This window comes from Loxodonta africana, chromosome 15 (genome assembly GCF_030014295.1).
Source record: "Loxodonta africana isolate mLoxAfr1 chromosome 15, mLoxAfr1.hap2, whole genome shotgun sequence".
NCBI classification, from domain to species: domain Eukaryota; kingdom Metazoa; phylum Chordata; class Mammalia; order Proboscidea; family Elephantidae; genus Loxodonta; species Loxodonta africana.
The window spans coordinates 10594529-10611629 of record NC_087356.1 but is presented as its reverse complement, the minus strand read 5'-3'; the positions used below and the strand labels follow the sequence as shown (position 1 = coordinate 10611629).

The following is a 17101-nucleotide window of genomic DNA, read 5'->3' as shown; positions in this document are numbered from 1 at the left end:
GTGGATTTAACTGGATAGAAAACCCTTGACACATTTCCTTTCAGTGAGAAGCTTAAGTATGTCTACCATTATCAGCTTCGGCTTTCGGGACCTTCACAGACCTCTTTGCCTTCTTTCCATTTCTTCCCGCAGTTTCTGATGCCACCCAGGTCTTACAATCGTTGCCTCATGTTTTCAGATTTGTGGGGGTTCCTTGTTGTTTAGTTCTGTTATAAACCATTTGTTAATAGGTTTTGGTGTCCTAATTGTTTTGTTTTTATGGGGAGACTGAGATTAAAAAACTTCATTGCCACCATCTTCCCAGACTCCCTGGTTTTAGAAGCTTTTAAAATAAATTTTTTTTGGAGACCCAGAAGACTTAAAAAAAAAAAATTCATACACAAAGATGCATACACACATACACACGCATACACACGTATATGTGTATCACACTCATGTACACATTCTGCTGGCAAAACCCAGTGTCAATAAATCCGAAAGATAAATAGCAAACTGGGAAAAATATTTGCAGCTTATGGCACAGAAAAAGGGCTAGCTTCTTTAATATGTGAAGAGCCCCTTCCAATCATTAAGACTGAATCACCAACCCTATAGAAAAATTACCATGGACAGATATTTTATAGAAAATGAAACACAAGTGTCTCATAAATATACGAAAACGTGCTTTGTCTCGCTCATACAAAGAGACATAAATTAAAAATACCCTAATATATTTTTTTACTCATTAGTTTGTCACAGATCAGAGTGTTAGGTAATAACTATATATTGGTGAAGGTACAGGGAAGTGGACAGTCTCATATCAGTTCTAAGAGTATAAATTGGTACAGCCTCTGCAGGAAGGCAATTTGAGAATATCTGTCACAATTATATTACAATCCCACTTCTGGAAATTTTTTCTACAGATCTAATTGCAAAAATGTAAAGTAACTAAAATGTAGACCTCTTCGTGGCAATGTCATTTGTAAAAAAAAAAAAAAGCCAAACTAGCTGCCAGCAGTCAGGGAGTGGTTAAGTACATCATGGTCCAGCAACGTGTCGGAATGCTGTGCAACCAGGAAAAAAAATTAAGGACTTTACGTCCTGGAGTGGAATGATCTCTAACATGGAGTAAGTTAAAAACAAAGCACCAGAAAAAGTACAGAGTAGGGTCATAGTCACGCTAGTATCAGGACCTCAGTTGCCATCAAGTTGACTCCCAACGCCTGGCAACGCCACGTATGTCGGAGTAGAGCTGTGCTCCACAGTCTTCAATGGCTGATTTTTTGAAAGTAGATCACCAGGCCTTTCATCTCAGATGCCTCTGGGTGGACTCGAATTTCCAACCTTTCGGTTAGCAGCTGAGTGTATTAACCATTTTCATCACGAGGGATCCATAGCATGCTAAGAAAACCAAACCTGTAACCGTGGCGTCGATTCCGACTAATGGCGACCCTATATGTTACAGAGTAGAACTACTCCATAGAGTTTTCTTGGCGGAAGCAGATTGCCAGGTCTTTCTTCCATGGTGCTGCTGGATGGGTTCCAACCACCAACCTTTAGGTTAGTATTTGAGTGCGAACTGTTCATACCACCTAGGGATCTTCATAGTGTTATAAAACATGTTGCTGTCAAGTCAATTCCAACTCATAGTGACCATGTAGGACAGAGAGAACTGCCCCATAGGGTTTCCAAGGAGCGACTGGTAGATTAGAACTTCTGACCTTTTGGTTGGTAGCTGAGCTCTTAACCACTGCTCTCCCAGGGCTCCTCATAGTATTAAAATGGAGAGAAAAGAATTTAAATAATAAACTCTGTAAGACTGATTACTTCTGGAGGAGAACAGCCGGCTGGGTGACGGATGGGAGGGACACTTTGCACTTTACCCCTTTTGGCCCTTTCAGATTTTGAGCCATAGGAATATATTATCTATTTTAAAATTTTGAAAAGGGCAGAAGAAACAGTACATGTGGTTAAAAAAAAAAATTGGACAGCAAGTCTGCGTTTCCCTCTCAGAACGTCATTTTTCTCTCAGAAAGCAACCAGTGTACCTATTCCTTGTGTATCCTTCCCAAGAGTGAATGTTTTTGTTAATTTGTGTACTCACTCTTTTCTTGCCCTCCACCCCCACTCCCGTCGGCCCCCGCTACCCCCACATTTGGAACTGCTTGTTCTGTTTAGCCAGTGTCTGCGCGTGACTTCTTCCGGAGCGGCCCTTCCTAATGTGTTTTACGTAACGCGTTCATGGATGTTAATAGCTGTTGGGGGCGGGGGGTGGGGGGAACGATCTGCTTTGGAAGGCTCACGTTAACTGGGTTTCTCAACTGAAGGGTTTCTCGGAGACTTGCAGCCCTAGTGGTGCAGTGGTTAGCTACGGCTGCTAACCAAAAGGCTGGCAGTTGGAATCCACCAGTCACTCCTTGGAAACCCTATGGGGCAGTTCTCCTCTGCCCTGTAGGATTGCTATGAGGCCCAGTCAACTCGATGGCAACGAGTTTGGCTGCTTTTTGGTTAGTATGCTAATATTTATTGTGATTTCCGAACAGGGCTTATGTTTGTATTTTCTATTATTATTTTTCTGTGAATACCCAAGAGAGGATATTTATATAAAATACACTATTTTATGTATTTGTACATTACGTATGCAGTGTGTATATACATTTTTATTTTATTTATGTATCATATTTTGTATATTAGCTTGTATGCAGTCATACCAGTTTGCAGACCTGTTCATTCATGATGGATTGCCATTTTTAACAAGGAGAATCTCATGAGGCTAGCACTCTTAATGTACTCTGAGAAATGTGTTTCTATCAGGGCTTCAGTCAGTTCATTCAGGTTCAGTTTGAACCCCTGCAGAGAATTTTCGTTTCTAACAAGTTCCCAGGCCTTGTTAATGCTGCTGGCTAGGGACCAATTCTGAGAACCAATAGTAGAGAAGTAGTTCTTGATATGTATTATACATAAGAATCACCCAGGGATCTCATGTTAAACTGTGGATTCTGATTCAGCATATGTGGGATGGAAAGGAAAATTCTCAGCAGGGGGTCGAACTGGAATGAACCAGTTCAAAGCTCTGGTTTCTATTGGGCAATAACTAGGAGAGCTTTTTTAATAAATAAAGCAACCCATCAGCCAAATGTGTATTAGAGGTGAAGGTGCAAATATAGTAAAAAATATAACATTCATAGCAAGTTTTGTTTAGAGCATTGGCTATACTTAGTTTTATGAGAATGCTCTCACATATATGCTAAATCTTTCTAGGTGTTACAAGGTTCTTTAACATGAATCTTAGCTGTTAGTCCTGTAGCAAAATAGTAGGTTGTCCTTGTTGCCTTTTCTCTGGTTTTTACTGCCTGTGTTTGGTGGCTTGCCTTCTACAGGTCTGCAGTCAGTTATAGAAGGAAGGAGGATGTACCCAATGGCCCGGCTCTTCTGAGATAAACCCACTGGCAAAGCCAGACTTTTGAACCCTTGCGATGGGAGTGGGGGCATTTGTTTCTTATTTGGGATCCACATCTAACCCTAGAAGTAGGCTTTTCTACCCTTAAAACAATCTCTTTGTAAATTGAAAAATGTCTAGGTTTCATACCGACTTTATAATCTAATATCTCACTTGCCTCCTACTTAGGGTGACCTACCACCACCCACTTCCCTCCAGCCTCTCATCTCCCAACCTGTGCCCGTCCATTAAAGGACCAACTGTAGGAGAGAGCCCTGGAGAGAAGGGAGGCCCAGAAAAGAGAACGGGTAGCCCTGCCAGTACCATCCTAAATCCTTCCAGTGTATCTGTTTATCCTTCCTGGACCCCCAGGGTTTGTATCGTCCTTTCAGACTGCCACCTTCTTTTATATACACTTTTTATTAGAGCTATGAAAGACATTCTAGTGTGAGCCCAAATTTGACCTACCAGATTCCGATAGACTTTAAAGAAAATGGTGCTTTTCTTAGTCACGGTAAGTAGCCCCACTTCTGTGTCTTATTCTAGCCCTGACATGTGACTTAGTTTGCGGTATGTTTGGCCCCTGAGCAGTTGTAGTGACCTGAGACACAGCTGGCTAGGAACTGGGCTCCTTTCTGCAGTGAAGGTTGCTGTCTTATTTTGTCATCTGTGCTGCCATCGTGTGGCTATTCCAGCTACCCTTTTAAACAGTCACTACCGTTAGTTTTTACTACATGTAGAAAAGTTCATTTTTAAATACATTTACAAATTTACTTTAACCCTTTCAGGACCGGCAGTGTATATAGCTACCACTTACTTTTTTGTACCTCTAGTCTTTATTGGAAAGCTACCACCCTACTGATAGTCCATGCTACTGGCAGGCAGGGCCCTATATAACAGTTTGAAATGGAGAAAATGGACGTGTGCTGCAAATCACTGCTTTTACAGGGTATTCTAGGAGGTGGTGCTGAATCATTGAATTTTTGGTGGGGAAAACATGAATTTTAAAAATTTTTTATTTGGTACATCTATGTACCTCTGGGCTCTGGGGGTAGAATTGGTGTTCACAAGGGGTACACATATGTACCTCTGGACTCCAAGGGTACAGTTTGTGGAATGAGGCATAAAACAAAAACCACATTATCTACCAAAAATTCAGACACACTCAATAATTCAGCACACCCTCCATTACTGAAAACACATAGCATCAACAAAAAATTAAAGGAAAAAATAATTGGGTCATGAAAGGGTTAACTCCTTTTCTTTCATTAGAAAAGAATTTCATTCCTCCCTCTCCCCGATACACAAATGTGGTAGAATCAAGCAAAAAGACTTGAAGGGCTAGTGGGCACAGTTCAATACTGGCGTTAGTTAGAAACGTAAGCTACAAGCTCACACTAAGGAGTGAGCCGACAATTATCCAGTGCCTTACTGTGTGCCAGATACTGTTACCAAGCCCACAGGTGATCTAATTCTCTTCATCCTCACAACAGCTCCGTGAGATAGGCACTCTTAGGATCCCCTTAAAAACGTGCAGTTACAAGCACAGAGGGAGCCCAAGGTCGCACAGAGCTCAGACCCAGGCATCGTGACTCCAGAGTTTTTACCAGAGTCTAAACGCACTCAGCTCACACAGAAATAAAAAGCCTTGGCCACTATCAAGGCTAAGTAAAGGAAAGGAAGTCTAGTTGGAAAGGCTTTATTTTCATTAGGCAGTACTCATTTGGGAGAAGCCATAAAACAAGCTATACTTTGAATTTAGTGTTAGGATGAACTATTCTTTCCAGAAGCTCCTGTGTGATATATTCATTTTACTTAGGCAACATAGCCTGAAAGACAGGTTTAGACATCTTTAGACTCTTCTATTTTGCAAAACTCTCAGTTCCTCAGATCTCAAAAATTTTAAATCTCAATCCAGAAATAGATACTAACGATAGATGTTTTAACTTTAGTTTCAATCTGCTCTCAGAATACATGGGATGTGTTAAGCCTGGCTTAAGGTGTTGGCCCCCAGCCTTTGTACAGCCACATGAAGATTAGATTTTTAGTATCACTTCTTAGAGATCTACAGCATATTGTCCAATATGGTGCTGGAAGATGAGCCCCCTAGGTTGGAAGGCATTACACAATGGTTGCAACACAGTGGTTGGAAGGCATTACACAATGGAGACTCAAACATACCAACAATCACGAGGAGGAGTCAGGACCAGGCAGTGTTTCATTATGTTGTACATAGGCTCACCATGAGTTGGAACTGGCTTGACGGCAACTAACCACAACAGCTTAGAGATGTGCCGTGAGAGCTGCCTTATGTTGAAGTAGTAACCAGTACTGAGAAAAGAAAGTTGAAAATTTCGTTTTGAGTTAGCTCTGATATCGGGAAGATAGGCAGGCTTTCGTGTCCTCTGTCTTCCCCATGTAGTCATCCTTCTTGGTGTCCTTTCCTGTCAGCCTTCTGGGCTCAAAGTTTTGTTGTTCTGGATCAACCGAGCAGAGAACAGGAGAAGGTATCAGGTCCTAATAGACAATATGGAAAGTAGACAGTCATCTTCAGACAATCAAGAGCGGCTCTGCTTGGTGAAGTGTCTAACTGGCCATTTTTAGGTAACAGTCAGTCAGGTTGGGTTCTCTCTGTCACCCATGGTTACAGCATCCGTGGTACTCAAGCGTATGCGGGATGAGAGAATCTACTTCTGTGCTTCTTCCAAGTCTACGTAGCATTCCCAGACTAGAATATGGAAGATAAGCTCTACATTTTTGGAGATTTGGAGTGTTACCAAAAGTAATTTCTATTTACCTTCAAGGAGGGGAAGAGTAGGTGACGTTTGAATCCTGTAACCATGTGGAATAAATTGTCGTTCAGTTAATTGTTTAACAACCTTGGGCTTGACTGAGAATTCTTCCAGCACAGCTGGTGGGTCCTTTTTAACCTTTGTGCTAAAGTGGATGGCCTTCATTATTTCTACTTTTAAAAATGGAGCTGGCATCCTCGGCCAATGGGACTTTGGCCCACTACTCCCTCCTTCTTGTTAGGTGATACAGTAAGGCCTACTCTGATACACACTGGGCTGCCATGAGTCAGCATCGACTTGACAGCACCTGGTTTTCTGGTTATAAGTGGGCTGGTCTGTAGGTCAGAAGTGGAGCCCTGGTGGAGCACTGGTTAAGAGCTCGGCAGCTAACCAAAAGGTCGGCAGTTCGAATCCACCAACCACTCCTTGGAGACCCTATGGGGCAGCTCTATTCTATCCTATAGGGTTGGTATGAGTCAGAGTTGACTCGATGGCAATGAGTTTGGTTTATGTATAAACATATATAAATACTTCTATATGTGCCTTATATTTTTCTCACTTTAACTTGTAACTTCAAATTTCTAATTAACATTTTAAGCTTGGGATACAAATTTAAAAGTTTAGCTTTCCCCTTCCGTGATGGTTTTAAGGTCTCTAAGAAGTGAAACCCATTCTCTCTCCACAGGTGATGTACAGAAGGATCCTACAGCAGGCGGGGTTTATACAGTTTGCACAGCTGCAGTTCCTGGAAGCTAAAGAGCTCTTCAGGTAATTTCAGGTGTTGGTAGCAAGACTGTCATTGCAATGTCCCTACTTGACCCATGTGTATGATGTACCCTCTATGGCCCAAACCTCCATTTCAAATGAGATGCTGCAGTGGAATAATGTTTCTGTGTTGCAGGTGGAAATAGCGTTGTTTATAAATAACGAATGCTGTTAACGCTAGTGACGCTACGTTCCCTCCCTTACCCGTAATCATGGTTTAACATTCTGGATTTTAAAAGGGTGGGAGGCTGTCGAGGCCCATACACAAGGGTTCTGTGAAGAGAGGTTAAGGGTGTCAAGATTGTTGAGCCAGGAGAAGAGAATTCTAAAGAGTGAATTTGGTAACACATGGTGGATTCCTAGGAAAATCCTGTTCACTCTTCCTTTTCTCGGGAGATTTAACAAGATCTGAGTTTAGAAAGGAGCCCTGGTGGCACAGCGGTTAGGTGTTCGGCTGCTAACCAAAAGGTTGGCAGTTGGAGTCCACCAGCCACGCCTTGGAAACCCTATGGGGCAGTTCTGCTCTGTCCTATAAAGCCACTGTGAGTCAGAATTGGCTCGATGGCAATGAATTGGGTTGGTTGAGTTTAGAAAAAGAGCAAGGTCTTCTTGGGACATCTATGAAAAGATTTCTTCTCCTTTAAAATGCTTTTTAAAATTCCTGGTTAGCTGTCTTAGGAAATTGACTTTCTCTTATGGAGGTCCCTTCTGACATGTTAGTTAACCCTGCATCTGTTGGCAGCTCTCAAATGGGTTCTTTCTCCACCTTTCTGTCCCCACTCCCTCCCTCTCTCTTCCAGAGGGGAAAGTGTGAAGCCCTGCTTGTTTCCCTCACACTCCTTTGCTGTCATATCCTGCTTTTCCTGTTGCTCCTCCTTTGTGGGCTTGTGCGCCCAGTGAGACAGTAGCTGGATACTTGCTTACTCATCACTCCTTGAAGAAGATTAAGTTAAACCTGCTAGAATACCCTATAAATATCCTACTAAAGCACTGCCAATAGAATAAGTTTTCAGAATGTCTCACTAGAATAGATCGTGCGCAATTTAGAACCATCTAAAAAAGATGTGTGTGAAGCCTCAGAATAGATCACCTCCAGATAAGTAAAAACTCAAGCAGAATGCCTTTCTGTAGCTTGCTTCTTGGGTCCCTCGTGTAGGATGCTTGCATCACATTCCAGGCCTGTGCGGCGATCCGTGTGGCTCCAATATCTTGCTCCTTCACAAAATTGTTTGTGAACTACACAGACTTCTGAGTAAAGAAGGAACCGTTCATTAAGTAATGACATCCAATATAATTTTTAAAACTTGCTGCTGTCGAGTGCAAAATCTATGTGCTATTATTAGATGTTCCCAGAAAGATCAGTAACTTTGGGTTTCAATAGATTTTTGCCCCTTTGGACCTCAGCTCTTTTTCTGTAAGACCTTGCTCTATGCCTGCAGTGTTGAGGACCTCCTCACTTGGGTAATGGTGTATCCCTGATACATTTTCTTTTTCTTATGAGTTAATTAGAAACGAGAGGTAAACGGCCATAGACAGCATTTCTAAGAACGCGTAGGTGGCATTCCTGGAAAATTCCACTGCTTTGGCAAGAGAGTAGAAGTAGGACCTGTCAGTCGTTAATACAAAGTTCTACTTCAGTACATCAGCCCCTTACTAGCTTGCCTTTAAATCGACTGCTGATATTCAGTTTTTATCAAAAGTGTGACTGAGGAAATTAGTATTTGAAGAAGAAAATCCTAAAACAAACCAAAATCAAACCCATTGCCATCGAGTCAATTCTGACGCATAGTGACTGTATAGGACAGTGACCATAGAGGACACTATAGAACTGCCCCATAGGGTTTCCAAGGCTGTAAATCTTTACGGAAGCAGACTGCCACATCTTTCTTTCATGTGGTGGCTGATGGGTTCAAACTGCCAACCTTTTAGTTAGCAGTGGAGCACTTAACCACTGTGCCACCAGGGCTCCTTATCCTAAGACAAGGGTGATTCAACTTCCCCTTCCTATGCGCATCACAAACATTGCTAATAAATCAAGCTCTCTTTTGTCATTGTTCACTCTTCCTCAGAATCCTTCTCCAAACAGTGCTGTAGGCCACAACTTTTAACCAGTCACGGGTGATGCCTAAGATAAACCTGCTTGCTACCAATGTCATAGGGACGTATGCCATGTATCTTTTCCTCTAGATATTATAAACCCAAACCCACTGCCATCGAGTCGATGCCAACTCATAGCAACCCTATATTATAGCCTGTCCTTCTATCCAGCTCAGTTCAGCACTTCCTTCACTTAGCAATTTGCCTAAGCATCAGTGCTAGGGATGTGAGGGTGAGCTAGCACCCCTGCTTTAATGGTGTGCAGATACTGGTTTGAGGAAGATACGTAACAACTATACAGCATCAGTCTTCTCTCCAGGATGAGTGGGCTGGTGTGGGAGCATTGTAGAGCCTGGGCTTAGATCGGCTGGTGGAGGAATCTTCCATCATGGGGCACATCTTTTAAATGATGAGCGGATGTTCCCTCAATAGAGAGTCATACTGTTGGCCAGGGCTTCCTCAGCTGCTCACTGTGGATGTTCTGGGCCAGATAATTCTTCGTTGTGGGAGTTACGTTCTGCACTGTAGGATGTTTAGACTGTCCCTGTCTCTACCCGTAGGTGCCAGTAGTGCTTAGTCATGACAAGCAAAGATGTCTCCAAACCAAAACCAAACCCATTGCCGTTGAGTCCATTCTGACTCATAGCAGCCCTATAGGACAGAGTAGAACTGCCCCATAGAGTTTCTAAGGAGTGCCTGGTGGATTTGAACTGCCAACCTTTTGGTTAGCAGCCATAGGTCTTAAAATGTCTCCGGATACTGCCACATGTCCACCAGGGAGCAAAATTGTTCCCCACTGAGAACCACTGCTTTAGGCAAAGGGAACAGCAGTAGCAAAGGCTAAGAGGAGTGAAAAATGTATCAGTTGGCAAAGTAATTAGGTAGAGTTGATGTGTTGGAGGTGTGGAAGGGATGGTTGGAACTGGAGTTGTAAGGTTGTTTGGGATCAGATTAGGAAGGGCCTTGAATGTCATGCTCAGGGGTTTGACGTTTACTCTGTGGGTAATACAGAACCACTGAAGGTCAGGACAGGTTGAGGATATAAAGAGTGGAGTAGAAGGAAGGGAGACCTGAGGCAGGAAGCCAGCTAGGAGGCATCGGCAGTGGTGTGGATGAGAGTTGATCAGCTTGAACTAAGGCAGATGCCGTGACTGTTACAGGAAGTGTAGATTTCAGGCCCAACCCCTAGAGACTCCCATTCAGAAAGTCTGATGTGGGGCCTACAGCTGTTACCTCAGCTGGTTCCCCCAGTTGGGTCTGATACTTGGCCAGGGTTGAGAGCCACAGCTAGGTGATGCCATTAAGTGTTATCATTGTAGACAGGAAGAGCAGGCTTGAGCGGGGAGGAAGAAAGGGAACAACAATGAATTCAAGGTAGAAACACCACTAGATAGCATATGGGGTTAGAACGCTCACACTGGTCATTTGAGTTGCATTCTAACATTATGCTCTAAAATTCTATTGAGAGTCACTATGAAAATGGCCAAATGAATGCTTTAGCGTCTAGTCGAAAGATCACTGATGAGGAAATTATGAGTTATGTTCTTTTAAAGCCTCTTATTTCTGGACAGTTCAACAAGTTTGTTGATAATTTAGTGCCAGGAAGGATGTTGGTTTCAGAACTGTAATGCTGGCTTTTATCTGACAGCGGTGCCAAATTATGCCTTGTGTCCTCTATTTTGCCGTGATTTACCGGGACTTCAGTGCCCAATTTGATGCTCAAATCACATCAGTTGTTCCGATAACCCTACTTCAGCAGCCCTATTGTAGTCGTGTCTTTCACTCTAGTCTCCTGTACTCTGGGAATCAGGCAGCGGCATGTGGTTAGTCACGCTTTACTCTAGTTGTGAGTTAGGATAGTGGCGTCCGTGTGCTTGCCCAGATACCCAGCTCACCATGAATGCGTGCACATGTGCACACCCCTTCAGTGTTGTTTTGTGTGCCTATGTGTACTCTTTCTTTCTTTTTGCTTCATTTAGTTTGACACTGTAATTGCAGAAGCGGCCAGCTTGATGTCCGGGAGCTGATCTCTCTCTACCCCTTCCTGTTGCCTACCTCCTCTTCATTCACACGGTCTCACCCTCCTCTTCATGAGTACGCAGACCTCAACCAGCTGACCCAAGGGGACCAGGAGAAGATGGCCAAGTGTAAACGATTCCTCATGAGCTACTTGAATGAAGTCCGCAGCACAGAGGTGGCAAATGGCTACAAAGAAGACATCGACACAGCCTTGCTCAAACTGTATGCAGAGGCCGACCATGACAGTCTGCTGGACCTCCTGGTCACCGAGAACTTCTGCCTTCTCACGGACAGCGCAGCCTGGCTAGAGAAACACAAAAAGTGAGTGTTCTCTTCCCGGATATGAGCAGAGGCTTCATGCCTGACCCTTCTCCACCCAGTGCCCTTTGCTGGGAAGACTACCGTGAAGTTCCTGAAGCTGGCTTAGCCAGCGTCACATTTGCATTCCCAAGATAGTCATCACGTTGCTGCCATGAAATCCTATAACGACAGCAGGAGCAGAGTGCTCCTCAGAAAATGGTCAGCAGACTAACCGAGTCTTGGAGAGCGTTAGCTCGAATGCCAGTTCTTTAATGCTATCTAACACAGTAAAAAACACAGTTAGGAACTTGTAATAGGCTTTGTTAGTACTGTATTTTATGCATATAACGCATACCCTCTGCTTTTGTTTGGGGCCCTGGTGGTGCAGTGGTTAAGCATTTGATTGGTAAACAAAGGGTGGACAGTTGGAATCCACCAGCCACTCCTTGGAAACCCTATGGGGCAGTTTTAGTCAGTCCTATAGGGTCGCTATGAGTCAGAATTGACTCCACGGCAATGGGTTTGGTTTTCTGGTTTCTGTATTTGTTTGCCGGTCGCCCCCCCGCCCCGACCCCAGGTACCCCCACAGAAGCACCACCTCCTCGCCAATCCTCTTTCACATGTTGCGGTAAAAAAAAATTAGCGCCTTTATGAAGATACCTAGGGGTAGGGCTGCAAACAAATGCAGAAGGCGCACATTATTTGCATAAAATTAACGATAAACAAAACGATTCTCAGGCCTCCTTATTCAGTCTAGAATTTACCTATGAAGGAAACCACGTGTATTTTAGTAAAATTAATAGTACACTTTAGTGATTGGTAACCAAACTGAAGACAAATATGTAAAAAGAGAGGCTTCTGAATTTTGTGGAATAAAAGATTATGGTTTAAAATTATTCCTTCATTATATGTGTGAGTCAGTAGGTGCCCAACCCACTGCTAAGGAGCCCTGGTAGCACAGTGGCTAAGTGCTTGGCTGCTCCCGAAATGTGAGCAGTTCTAACCCACCAGCTGCTTCTCGGGAGAAAGATGTGGCAATCTGCTTCTGTAAAGATGACAGCCTTGGAAACCCTGTGGAGCACTCTGTCCTGTAGGGTCCCTGTGAGTCAGAATCAACTCAACAGCAATGGGTTTGATTTTTTTTTAACCTGTTGTTTTATGTACAATGGCAGTTAATACACATTGGCTGAGTTGATTGGGGCCAGGCAGCCTCCTTACCCTGGGCCAATAGTCAAGTAGTCTAGGCCTCAGTTTTTTAATCTTTAAAAATGAGAAGGGTTTTGGCGATTCCTGAATTCCTTTTAAGCAATAAGATTTTTTGTCTGTGATTTTTGTTATGGATTTGAAATGGTAAGAAATACTAATGGAAGCCCATGGAGACAACGGGGTTTCTATGCCAGAACCCCTTCAGATACCCGGAGACAGCACGGGCTTGTGACTGGTCCCCATGTGGATGTCAGCTCTTTGAGCAGTTCCTGTCAGCTGTTTATATATAATGTGGAATGATGTTATTTTTGTTTAAAAACCAGACACTGTTGAGTCATGGCGACCCCACATGTGTGCAGTAGAACGGTGCTCATAGGGTTTTCAAGGCTGTGTCCTTTCAGGAGAACATCACTAGGCCTTTCTTCTGAGGTGCCTCTGAGTGGGTTCCAACTGCCCTCCTTTTTGTTAGAAGGTCACGTGCTTCACTGTTTGCACCACCCGGGGGCATCATTATTTTGTTCAGGAGCCAGAAAACGCACTGATGCCTCGTGGTAGTGACTTGGGATGGTGGGACCTGGAGAGCCAGTGTAACTTTCTAAAAGGTTAAAGAAAAGAGAGGGTTCAAGCAAATGCTTCAAAAATTGGAGAGTTTGCTCTCTGAGGGGAAAAATCCAGCATCTCACTGTGTTAGCTTATTTTAGTTCCCTGCTGGGAGGAGGAAGACCAGGACACCTGCAGAACTTGGGAAACACGGTGAGGGCTTACTGCCCAGGCAATGCCAACATTACTGCCAATCTTTTCTGTCTATAAATGAGGAAATTGAGGGTTGGGAAATTAACCTACTTGATCAAGGTCATACATCTCATAGGTTATGAAGCCTGATTAGAACTCAGCTCCTTGAACCCTGGGTGTCCCCCTCACCTCCCCACCGCCCCAGGACTCTCCCTCTGTGATACCTGGGTAGTGTTGGCAGCCATTGGTGCTGTTCACGTTCACATCCCTTACCCCTTCCTTCAGCAATAGTTCAGTCAACATACCTTCCAAATACTCTTCCAACGCCTCAGGACAGGTGAATACCTTTAACTGAAGAGCTATGAAACCATGTTAGTATTTGAAGCAAATTATAAAGCGATTGCATATGTAATTTTCCATAGTATAATTATAGTTTTATTTTTCAGCATCTCCTAGACTTGAGTATGACCCTTTTTGGAAATTGACAGGGCATCAGTTATCAGTACCATAAACACACAGAAAATGAACAGCCCTAGTCTGTTGCTGAGTTTTCAGTTAAATGGACACACCCAGGGACCCGCACCAGCAGGTGTCGCCGTGGGTGCTGCCCACAGTAGGTGGTGCAGAGAGCGTGTTCTCATGCAGTCGTTTTCTTCCAGGTATTTTGCACTGGGACTGCTTTATCACTATAACAACCAAGACGCCGCTGCCCTGCAGGTCAGTGCAACAGTATCCTTTTAAATTTGGTACCATTTTACTTAAAAAAAAATCACAAATCGATAGAGACCGCTTTTACCTGATCTACATCCATTTTCATAGAACGTACATAATTGTGTTTTTAGAAAGTCAGCTTCTAGAGAAATGGTGGTCAAGAGTTTCTCTTCCTTGGCTTTATACCTCTATAAAGAACATCTTCGAGATTGAGTTCACGAAAATCAAGAAGATAAAAATGTGATTTCTTACTGGGCTTCAAGGCATATGATGCCACTGCGTTATCAGACGATTATGGCTGTGAATAGCAGTTTAGTTTAGAATTTCCACCATTAATGACAATGAACTACTGGTCTTGGCACTGTAAGTGGTAGAGCTAGGATTTGAACTGGTGCTCCAGGCGGCCCTGCCTGAATCAAATATGGTACAGATTTGTCAGCATTGTCTCTTCTCTTTCATCTTCTATCTTAGTACCAGTGTTGAGAAACCCTGTCTCATGCTTTCAGGAGACTTCCTCTCCTCCTATTATTTGTTACCTATTTGTATTGCATTGTTTAGTAGTTTTCTGTGTGCTTTTTTTGTTTTATTTTATGAGAAGCCAAGAACATCAGCCATACTCACCAAGTTAAAATCAACTTTGTGACTTTGGCAACGCCACACATATATTTAGACTTTGGTTGCTTTAAGAAACTATCATGGTAGTGTGATTGCAGAGTAGAGTGAAAAACAGAAATGGCTAAGAGTAGATTTGGGTATTGGAGATAAAATTTGAATTTTTAAAACATATGGCATCCTAAGAATTACAGCCTGATATAAGTGTAATAGTAACATTAAAACCCATTGTCTTTGGATCGATTCTGACTCATAGTGACCCTATAGGACAGAGTAGAACTGCCCCACAGGGTTTCCAAGGAGTGGCTGGTGGATTCGAACTGCCAACCTTATGGTTAGCAGCCAAGCTCTTAACCACTGCACCACCAGGGCTCCAGTAGTAACGTTAGCAGAGCTATGTAGAGAGAGATTTGCAAACTTAAAATGATATGGAATACATTAGCATATAAGGCAGAATTCTACCGTAAAAAATCTACACATCTCACTGTACGTATGATTAAATGATTTGGTTTGGGAAATTCAGTGTTGAAGAAACTAATACATAAAATATGTACCTGTGCTGATGTCAGAATTACAGAATCCAAACTGCCTGCACTTTCTTGGGCTTCCCACTGGCGGTGTAGCTCTGAAGTGCCGCCAGGTGGACAGGTGAGTAAGGGACACCACCTGGGTGATATAGAGCGAGTTCTTGTGCAGCCTTCAGTTTTCTCCCACTACGTGGTGGTGCATCATTCCAGGGTCCTGAAATGAAGTACTCGTTAACACAGCAGGATGTTTCTGGATGAAATAGCAAAAGGCTTTATCATTGGAGACTAGAGTGAGGTTGGCTGCCCGAGCCCCTGGTGCAAAAGGCAGTCAGAACACTAGGTGACAGAATTCACCAGGATTTCTTAAAAACCACAACCTTTCACCATCACAGAATCTGAAAAGGACTTCAAAATCAAGAAGTCCTGTGATAGAGACAATGGAAACAGACCGTAGGTGATGTTGTAGATGAATTGCTTCTCTCTGTGCCAAGACATAGTCAGCGATCATTTTTTTATCTCCTGAAATATTTTTAGTACATTTGCCTCTCCCCATACATTTTATTTACTATTTCTATTACTGTGGTATCATAAGAAGAAAGAAAAAACACTTGGTCCTTTAGTTTTTTCAATTTCCTGAATCAAATCTTCTACATTTGTTTCTCTGAAAAAAATTAAAAATTGATTGAAGCATTTAACATTTTCCTACTACTTTTAAATATCAAAAGGCCGAGTGAACCTAATGCCCTTCTCCAAGATAATTCTAAAAGGTATGTAACTTCTATTTCTTTTGATTTGTTTATTCCTCTCCAGTTATGGGTGAACATCGTGAATGGAGATATCCACGACTCGACTCGCTCGGACCTCTACGAGTATGTGGTTGATTTTCTTACCTACTGCTTAGACCAGGAACTCGTGTGGAAGTACGCTGACTGGGTATTGCAGAGAAGTGAGGAGGTGTGTGCTTCATAAATGCATTCTTTCTTGGCCTGGTCAGAACAAACAACAGTAAACTTGATTTTGGGGAGGGGGCGGGGAGTTACATTTCAGTCTTTCCCTCTACTTCCTTTCTCTTTTTAAAATTTTATCTTTTTTTTTTTAATTTTAAAATTATATTGTGGTAAGATATACCTGTTGCCACTGAGTCGATTCCAACTCGTAACAACCCTATAGGACAGAGTAGAACTGCCCCATAGGGTTTCCAAAGAGCAGCTGGTGGTATCGAACTGCCAACCTTTTGGTTAACAGCCAAGTTCTTAACCATTGCGACACCAGGGCTCTGTGGTAAAATATAGAAACATAAAATTTGTCATGTGAATGTTTTTTTAATTGTGCTAAAATATATATGATATAAAATTTGTCATTTTAACCATTTTTCAGTGTAGAATTCAGTGGTATTAATTACATTCTTAGTGTTGTGCAACCATCACTGCCATTTCCAAAACTTTTCCATCACCCCAGACGGTTCGTTCCTCGTTTAGTACCTTCCCTTGAACTGCCTGAACTCCAGCTGTTGCAGAAGCCCACTATTTCTGTGTTTTTCTGAGACATGACTTTTCTGAACCTTCTTTCTGGGCAGGACACTTTTACAGAAAAGTATAGCCAGGTCACTTTCTTTGCATCTTCTTAGTAACGTGTGGTTTTGAAACTGCCCCTAACCGAAGTTTGGCACTTTTTCTCCTGTGGGCTGGAGCAGGATGTGGTTGTTGCCCAGCAGGGCTTGGTCCTTGGAAGGAGAAAGCGGTAACACCAGCAAGCCATTGCCCCTGTTGCTGCTCTTGCCACCCCTTAACTGGATGTTGTGGGCCTGGAGGAAGGTGGGACGTGTGGATGGGACTCAGTCCCTCTCGGAGAGCTGGCAAATGATGGTAGAAGAGTACCTACCTGTTGGTTGGAGGCTGCGGGGGAGGCAGCATGCTCAGGCC

The 17101-nt window shown here is 43.1% G+C and overlaps 1 protein-coding gene across 3 annotated transcripts in view; it reads left to right on the top strand.

Annotated features, from left to right (window-relative positions):
- The window catches only part of TGFBRAP1 (transforming growth factor beta receptor associated protein 1), a 68290-nt gene that overhangs the window by 40065 nt on the left and 11124 nt on the right, over window positions 1–17101 (top strand). For all 3 annotated transcript variants that reach the window (XM_064268578.1, XM_003413611.4, XM_064268577.1), the window contains exons 5-8: window positions 6896–6978; window positions 11071–11412; window positions 13989–14046; window positions 15990–16133. In XM_064268578.1, the coding sequence (XP_064124648.1) occupies window positions 6896–6978; window positions 11071–11412; window positions 13989–14046; window positions 15990–16133 (627 nt within the window). The remainder of the gene's footprint in view (window positions 1–6895; window positions 6979–11070; window positions 11413–13988; window positions 14047–15989; window positions 16134–17101) is intronic.